This window comes from Muntiacus reevesi, chromosome 2 (assembly GCF_963930625.1).
Source record: "Muntiacus reevesi chromosome 2, mMunRee1.1, whole genome shotgun sequence".
Lineage (NCBI taxonomy): Eukaryota > Metazoa > Chordata > Mammalia > Artiodactyla > Cervidae > Muntiacus > Muntiacus reevesi.
The window spans coordinates 271,057,842-271,065,886 of record NC_089250.1 but is presented as its reverse complement, the minus strand read 5'-3'; the positions used below and the strand labels follow the sequence as shown (position 1 = coordinate 271,065,886).

Here is an 8,045-nt window from a genome sequence, read left to right as displayed (position 1 = left end):
CGGCGTCCTGGACGAGGAGGGCAGTGGCTGTAATGATGCGGAGGCAAGGGGGCCACCCAGAGGCCTCCGGGCCCAATCGCTTTGAAAGGTATGCTACTGGCCGCTTCTATGGTCTCCATTATTGCATCAAGACCCCCTTTCCTATTCCTTGCTTTTCATCTGCAAACAGCTGGAACGGCTTATTTGGGTTAGGCAGGGCAAGGGCTGGGGCTTCTAGTAGGACCCGTCTGAGTGTCTGGAAAGCCTGTTTCATTGGCTCAGTCCACGTCCAGTTTGGGGTCTCTTTACTTCCCTCATACAAGGGCCGGGCCTTCTCAGCAAACCCAAGATCCACAGTCTACAATATCTAACAGTCCCCCAAAACTCTCTCATCTGGCAGGGGGTCTTGGGCTCTGGTATCTGCAATATTGTTTCCTTCATGGCCTGAGTTAGCCACCTTTGCCCCTGCCTGAACTTATACCCCAAATAGGTGACCTCTTGCCGGGATATTTGCACCTTCACGCTAGCACGATATCCCAAGGTGCCTAGAGTCTGTAAGAGGTCACCGGTGGCACGGCTGCATGCCTCCTCTGTGGTTCCAGCCAACATAAGGTCATCCACGTATTGCAGCAGGATGACCGCTGGGTGGCGAGTCCGATATTCATAGAGGTCTTCACTCAAATCCTCATTAAACAAGGTAGGGGAGTTTTTGAACCCTTGTGGGAGGTGGGTCCAAGTTAGTTGTACTACCGGTTGGCCTTCTCCCTCAGTCCACTCAAAGGCAAATATTTCCTGGCTCTGGGCCACCAGGGCTAGGCTGAAAAAGGCATCTTTCAAGTCCAACATAGTGTACCAAGTGTACTCAGGCAGCAGACTGCTCAGGAGGGTATACGTGCTGGGGACAGTAGGGTGTATGTCACTCACCCGCTTGTTGACTTCTCGTAGGTCCTGGACAGGTCTGTAATCCGTACTCCCCGGCTTCTTCACCGGTAGTAAGGGGGTGTTCCAAGGGGATTGGCACCGCTTGAGAATTCCGGCATCCATGAGCCATCGAATGTGGGGAGTGATCCCCCGCCGAGCCTCCTGGCTCATAGGGTATGAGCCTCACCCTCACAGGAGTTGCCTCGGCTTTTAGTTCAATGACGGCCGGATGTCTCTGTTTAGCCAGTCCCATTCCTGCTGTTTCTGCCCAGGCCAACAGGTATTTGTGGACCCACGGTTGTATATCTGGTGCTATAACCTCTGAGGGCTTAGGCACAAAAAGTCTGTATTCATCTCTTAAAGCTAGAGACAAGACATGTATCGGCTGTCCAAGTCCATCCGTGACTGACATTCTCCCAGGGTCAAAGTGGATCTGAGCATTAACTTTAGTCAAGAAATCCCGTCCAAGTAGAGGGGCTGGGCATTCTGGTATCACCAAAAACGAATGGGACACCTGATGGGTCCCCAGATTTACTTTCCGTTCCGTGGTCCAACAATATCTTTTTGTCCCCGTGGCTCCCTGCACCAAGTTGGTTTTCTTAGACATTCGTCCCAGTTTTTTATCTAAAACAGTGTTGAGCGCCAGTGCCCACCATGAAGCCAATGGGTTTCTCCTCTACATGTATGGTTACCCAGGACTCAGGGAGGGGTGTCGAGTCTTGACTCCCCTAGTCACTGTCTTCCCCGCATATAGAACTCGAGTTCCAGGGGAAATTCTCTCTCTTCAGGTCCCTGTTAGGGCACTCCTTTCTCCAGTGCCCCGGTTCTTTGCAGTACGCGCACTGATCTTTTTTTAGGGTCTGCATTTTTGGTCTCTCTTTTTCTGTCGTCAAAGTCGTTCTTCCCTTTTTTCTGGGGTCTCCCTATTTTTAAATACCTTTTCAGCTGCTTTCAGTAAGTCTTGTATTGTCTGTTCTCCTAACCCTTCTATGTTTTGTAATTTCCTCCTAATATCTGGGGCTGCCTGATTCACAAATGCTAGTAGAACTGGAGCGCGTGATTCCTCAGCCTGGGAGTCTATAGGTGTATATTGCCTAAAGGCTTTCATTAGCCTCTCTAGGAAGGCTGACGGGCTCTCAGTGGGCTCTTGCCTTACTAAATTTACCTTTGCCAAATTTGTTGGCTTTTTAGCTGCGGCCCGCAGGCCAGTCATTAGAGTCTGGCGGTACACTCGGAGACGCTCCCTACCTTCCACTCGCTCAAAATCCCAGTTAGGCCGCAAGAGAGGAAACCCCTCGTCCACGAGATGAGGCTGGGCGGTTGGTCTCCCGTCGACCCCCGGGACCCATTTCTGCGCCTCTGCCAGGATACGTTCCTGTTCTTCCGTGTTGAACAGCACCTGCAACCGCTGCTGGCAATCATCCCAGGTGGGGTTACGAGTGAACAAAATGGGAAAAGGGCCAGTATTGATAGGTTTGCTCTCCATGCGGGTTAGCTGGTTACACCTGGACGGGGAGTGCCTGTACAGTAAATGAAGGTAACTGTGGGTGCCCATGATCTTGCTCACCCCTATTTCCTCTATTCCTTCTCTGGGGTCGGGGTTCTCTTGTCCCTTCTGTTTCATCAGGGAGGCTCTTCCCCCCGCGGGAACCTGCAACGGAGAAGGGGCATGTGGCAGGGGCCTAATTTCCATCTCTAAGTCAATCAGGTTCCGGTTCGAGGATTCCTACAAGACCGGTTTTGGGCCCTTATTCTTCTTGGCTTCTTCTGGGGGGAGTGGGAGTTTCCATAACCAGGGCCTGTACATTAGGAGAATCAGGGAGTTTGTGAAAAAAAGGTTTTAACCATTCGGGCAGATCTTCTACTAGATCTTGCCAGACCATAACATATGTGACTTGGCTCAGGTGGCCCCAGGGATCAGGAGCCATAACTTTTTCTTTCACCGCCCAAATAGTAGAATGTTGAAAAGTTCCCTCTGGAGGCCATCCAACTTGGAAGGCGGGCCACTCTGCAGAGCAAAAAGTTATTAATTTACACTTTGTAACCAGTAGCAACAGATCATACGCTCTAGCCCTGACATCTGAGAAATGATCAGTCATGAGAGAGAGTGGGGAGGATTTTCCTTGCCCCATAGCGAGAGTCAGAAGAAAGTCACTGAGCATTACCACCAATAAATCCTATCGGGAGTGGTGGCGGCAAGGAGGTTGGGCTTCTGGTATGCTTCGTGGAACTATTTGAGTGCCTTAGTCGTTGCACGGAAGTTTTCTTGCTGGGGGCGGGCACCCTAGGGATTTCTAGCCCGTTCCATGACCCCCTTATCCTTTCACGGGAGTCTTCCAGTGGCAGGTGCCCTATCAGCTCTTAATTGCCTGTCCCGTGCCCACACAGATGGGTTTTTATTTGGCCAGATTCTCGGTTTAGAATACGAGAAAAAAGAAAAGAGTTTCACCCTCTCGGTCCCCCGTTACTGGGGCTGACTTGTTGGGAGGCCTTCAGAATCCGCCAGGGAGTAGCCCTGGCCGGGACTCGTCAGTTGCCCTGACAACTGTCTGCCTGTTCACTGAAACTCCGAGAAACAGAAATGAGGCTCCAAGGCTTTATAGGAAGAAGTAGACAACGACACACCAGAGAACAACGAGACAGGAGACAATGCCGGCAGTTATACAGAAAAACACATAGACAGACACACATCGGCCGACAACACAGATCCTCTGGAACAAGGGTCACCTTACCACATGGCGTCCACTGTTCCCCAGATTCGGGCTTAGGAGAGGAGGTCTCCTTCCCGCAGAGCTGGCTGCCTTCCAGCGCGCTCGCTGGTCTCGGGCTCACGCCAGCCAGAACGGCCAATCCATTCCCTCATGGAAAGCTTTTCCTAAAGCTAGACACCTTCCTGCCTTTTAGCAGGGCCTCGGATTTACTCTGGTCTTTCTGCACCAGACACCTTCCTGCTTCACAGCAGGGCCTCGGATTTACTCTGATCTTTTCCAGACCTGCCTGAGCACCGGTGCTATTACCTGTCCTTTTTCTCCTTTGTTCCAAAGAGCGTTCTTCCCCGGTCAAGGGATCCCGGACAAGCCCCCAAATGTTCTGCCCATAGTCCGAGTCCCGGGTCAGGAAAGAAGACTCCTCGAAACAATGCAACTCACAATAGGGGAATTTATTACTGACTCGAGCCAGGGCCTCCCGCCCTCACCAGGTGTGTGAGGACGAAGTTTCTCGGGTATTTATTAGGTCAAAAAAAGCAGCAGGTAGTTGGCAGAAGCGGATTGGTTACACAGTGGGTATTTGGCCTAAGCGGATTGGTTGCACAGTTGCAAGGTAATTTTTGTTGGCCCAACGTGGGGCTTTCAGCTTTCCCCTGATAGGTTCCCTTTTTTCTGGCTAGGCATATGTTGATTGGCTGGCTCCAGGAGGCCTGATAATTATGTTACCCCGGGAAACCAGGTCTACTCCTTATCTAGGCTGCCTGCCATGGCGTTAGCCATGACAACCACACAACTGTGACCTGGCCCAAATGCCTCATGTGCAGGCCTACAACGTCTACAGTTGCTAAAGCCAGACTGGTCTTGACTGCCAGAGCCTCATTTCCATCCAGATATTCTGTTGGGGATGAGTTTACCAAGCCAGTTGTGGGGTGTAACACCATGGTTTGTACAGATGCAAGGAGATATCTCAGCTGTTCTTGCTTAGTGGCAGGGCCTTGTTGCTCAGCTCTGGTTTCAACACCACCTGTACATTCGGACCACCCACAAGCGTGTGTTCTGAAGTTGCCCCTGGAGCCCATGAGTCTACTCTGGTAGGGAGGAACCTGGGGAGGAGGAAGCAGCTGTGGGGGTCGTGAGATCACCCACCTAGGTGGGAGCCATTCCTAGTGCCTGGACAGGCAGGGGCAGGCACAGGGGCAGAGAGGCAGCAAGGAGATTCTTCCCTTCGTGCATCACTCAACAGCACCGCTCTGCTTCTCTGGTGGTTCAGGCATCCTCCACAAGCATCCCATTTGCAGAGCTCCTCCCTCCCTCCCGTCCACTCAGGATATCTCCTCACGGCCAACTGCAGTCCTCTGCCTGGGTCTGCTCTCCAAACCCCACGTTCCAGCACCCAGCCCTTGTCTGCAGCGGAGGACACCCTCTCAGGCTGGGTGGGCAGGGCAGGGATCAATACCCTGCATACAGGTCTCACTCTGTCCTGCACGCTGGTTGCCGTGTTCTCTTCCCACAGAAAACGAGGTTCCCCTCGTTCCCAACTGAGCTTCCCCCAGTGAGGGGCTTCCCTGGATGTGGAGACCTCGCCTCTCTTCAGATGCCCCCAGGGTTTTGCGGGTCTCATCTGGCTTCTTTTCCTCTTCCCTTTCCTCCATCACTCTCTTGTCCTACCTGGCTCAGCAGGAATCTTTTTTGTCCTTTCAGATGTCCAAGTTCCTCTGCCCATGTTCCACAGGGCTCTGTGAGAATTTTTCCACTTCAAGATGTATTCTTGATGCTTTTGTGGAGAGAAATGAACTCCACGTCTTCTGAATGCTCTGCCATCTTGACTCCTTCTATCTCGGTTTTAGGCTTCATCTAGCCAAGTGTATGCCAGTTTTATGTAAATTGTAGACTATATACCCCAAGAATATTAAGTAGAATAACTTATTATTTGGTATCTTTCAGCTGTGTCTTCTCATGACACCCAGTGTTTGAGGACCCAAAAACCAGGCTTAGAAGATTTACTCCCAACAGTAAAGCTAGGAATATATGAAAGATATCACCTTAGAAATTTACATTTAACCAAAGACTGGGAATCTATGAGGGCATATAAAGAGTGGAGAGCATGTTATGATGGACACAACCAAGTTGGTTCAGTTTCCCATAAAGTAAACATTACCGCCAAAAGAAATCAAGGATGTGAATCAAATAAGGAAAAACCAATTTCAGATGGCCAATTTCAGTCATCAACATCTGCAGTTATGTGTATATTTGTCAGCAAAGATCCACATCATCTGTTGAAACATACATGTTCTCTGATGGGAAATGTGGAAAGTCTGGAAAGTCATCTAGTCTCTACTGGAGATACTCATTCAAACCTATACTCTGAGCATAGCTGTCTATTAAATATACATTCAAACATGTCTGGAAACCAGAAACTTAAAGATGAGGGGGGAAATTCCCAGTACAATCAATTTGAGGGATCCTTTAACAAGGGTTTCTTGTTCTTCAACCAACAACTCTTTTCTCCTTATTCCAAAATCTGGAATGTTGATAATAATCGGAGAGACCTTATTCAACCATTATTCAATACATATGGAGGTATAATTAGTGTGGAACAACTTTCCAATTGTAACAAAATGACTAATGCCTTAAGCAGGAGCTCTACCCCCAATAATTACAAGAGTATACATGATGGAATGAGAAGCTCTTCATGCAATGAAACTGGGCATAATGTTGACCAAGACTCATATCTCCTGAAACAACAGGGACATCAGTTTTCAGACAACAATTCTAAACATCATAAGTGTAGGAATATATTTTATCAAAGCTCAAGTCTTACTATTAACACTTCTAAGAGTATAGATATTGGAGAGACGACCTATAATTGTTATGATTATGGTAAAGTTGTTAACCAGTCTTCAAAACTTATTCAACAGCAAATAATTCAGAGTAAGCGGAAACATTGCAAGTGTCATACATGTGGAAAAGTCTTTAGTAACTCACCAAATCGAAGTAGACATAGGAAAGTTCATACAGGAAGGAAGCATTTCAAATGTACAGCATATGGCAAAACCTTTAATCAGAGTTCATATTTAACTGAACATCTGGGAATCCATGCTGGGGAAAAACCATACAAATGTACAGAATGTGACAAAGTCTTTATCTCCTGTTCATGTATTATTCAACATCAGCAAATTCATACTAGGGAGAGACCTTATAAATGTGCAGCATGTGGCAAGGCTTGTAAACAGCGTTCAGCTTTAACTGAACATCAGCGAATCCATACTGGGGAGAGACCTTATAAATGTACAGCATGTAGCAAGGCTTTTAAGCAGCGTTCAGGTTTAACTAAACATCACCGAATGCATACTGGGGAGAGACCTTATAAATGTACAGACTGTGGCAAAGCCTTTATCAATTATTCATTTCTTACTCGACATGAACGAATCCATACTGGGGAGAGACCTTATAAATGTACAGCATGTGGCAAGGCTTTTAACCAGAGTTCAACTTTAAGTCAACATCAGCGAATCCATACTGGGGAGAGACCTTATGAATGTACAGCATGTGGCAAGGCTTTTAAGCAGAATTCAACTTTAACTCAACATCAGCGAATCCATTCCGGGGAAAGACCTTATAAATGTACAGAATGTGGCAAAGCCTTTATCCGTTATTATTTTCTTATTCAACATCAGCGAATCCATACTGGGGAGAGGCCTTATAAATGTACAGACTGTGGCAAGGCTTTTAAGGAGATTTCAGCTTTAACTCAACATCAACGAATCCATACTGGGGAGAGACCTTATAAATGTACAGCATGTGGCAAGGCTTTTAAGCAGCGTTCAGCTTTAACTGAACATCAGCGAATCCATACTGGGGAGAGACCTTTTAAATGTACAGCATGTGGCAAGTCTTTTAAGCAGCGTTCAGGTTTAACGAAACATCAGCGAATCCATATTGGGGAGAGACGTTATAAATGTACAGCATGTGGCAAGGCTTTTAAGCAGAGTTCAACATTGACTCAACATCAACGAATCCATACTGGGGAGAGACCTTATAAATGTACAGACTGTGGCAAGGCTTTTAAGCAGCGTTCAGCTTTAACTGCACATCAGCGAATCCATACTGGGGAGAGACCTTATAAATGTACAGCATGTGGCAAAGCCTTTTCCCAGAATTCAAGTCTTTCTCAACATCAGAGAGTTCATGCTGCAGAGAAATGTTAGAAATGTAAGGAAAGTGGCAAAGGATTTCCTGACAGCCATCACCTCCCTCACAATCAGAGAATTCACACTGCAGAAAACCCTGGAAATGAATCAGTGATAAAAAGTTTGGTACTTAATATACACTTTTGAAAAAACGAGTGTTTTCTTTGGAAAGATACATGAAATAAATTGAAGAAATGTAGAAAACTGCTTAATCAAACATCAAAACTAACTCAATACCAGAGAATTC

General features: G+C 47.5%; 1 protein-coding gene across 1 annotated transcript; it reads left to right on the top strand.

Moving 5' to 3' along the window:
• Positions 1-2,206: 2,206 nt before the first annotated feature.
• On the top strand, positions 2,207-7,816 carry LOC136157590 (zinc finger protein 892-like). Its single transcript, XM_065919426.1, has 5 exons — positions 2,207-2,390; positions 3,657-3,719; positions 6,495-6,692; positions 7,029-7,493; positions 7,575-7,816. Exons 1-5 carry the CDS (start codon positions 2,207-2,209, stop codon positions 7,814-7,816), a joined length of 1,152 nt encoding a protein of 383 aa, XP_065775498.1.
• Positions 7,817-8,045: the final 229 nt, after the last annotated feature.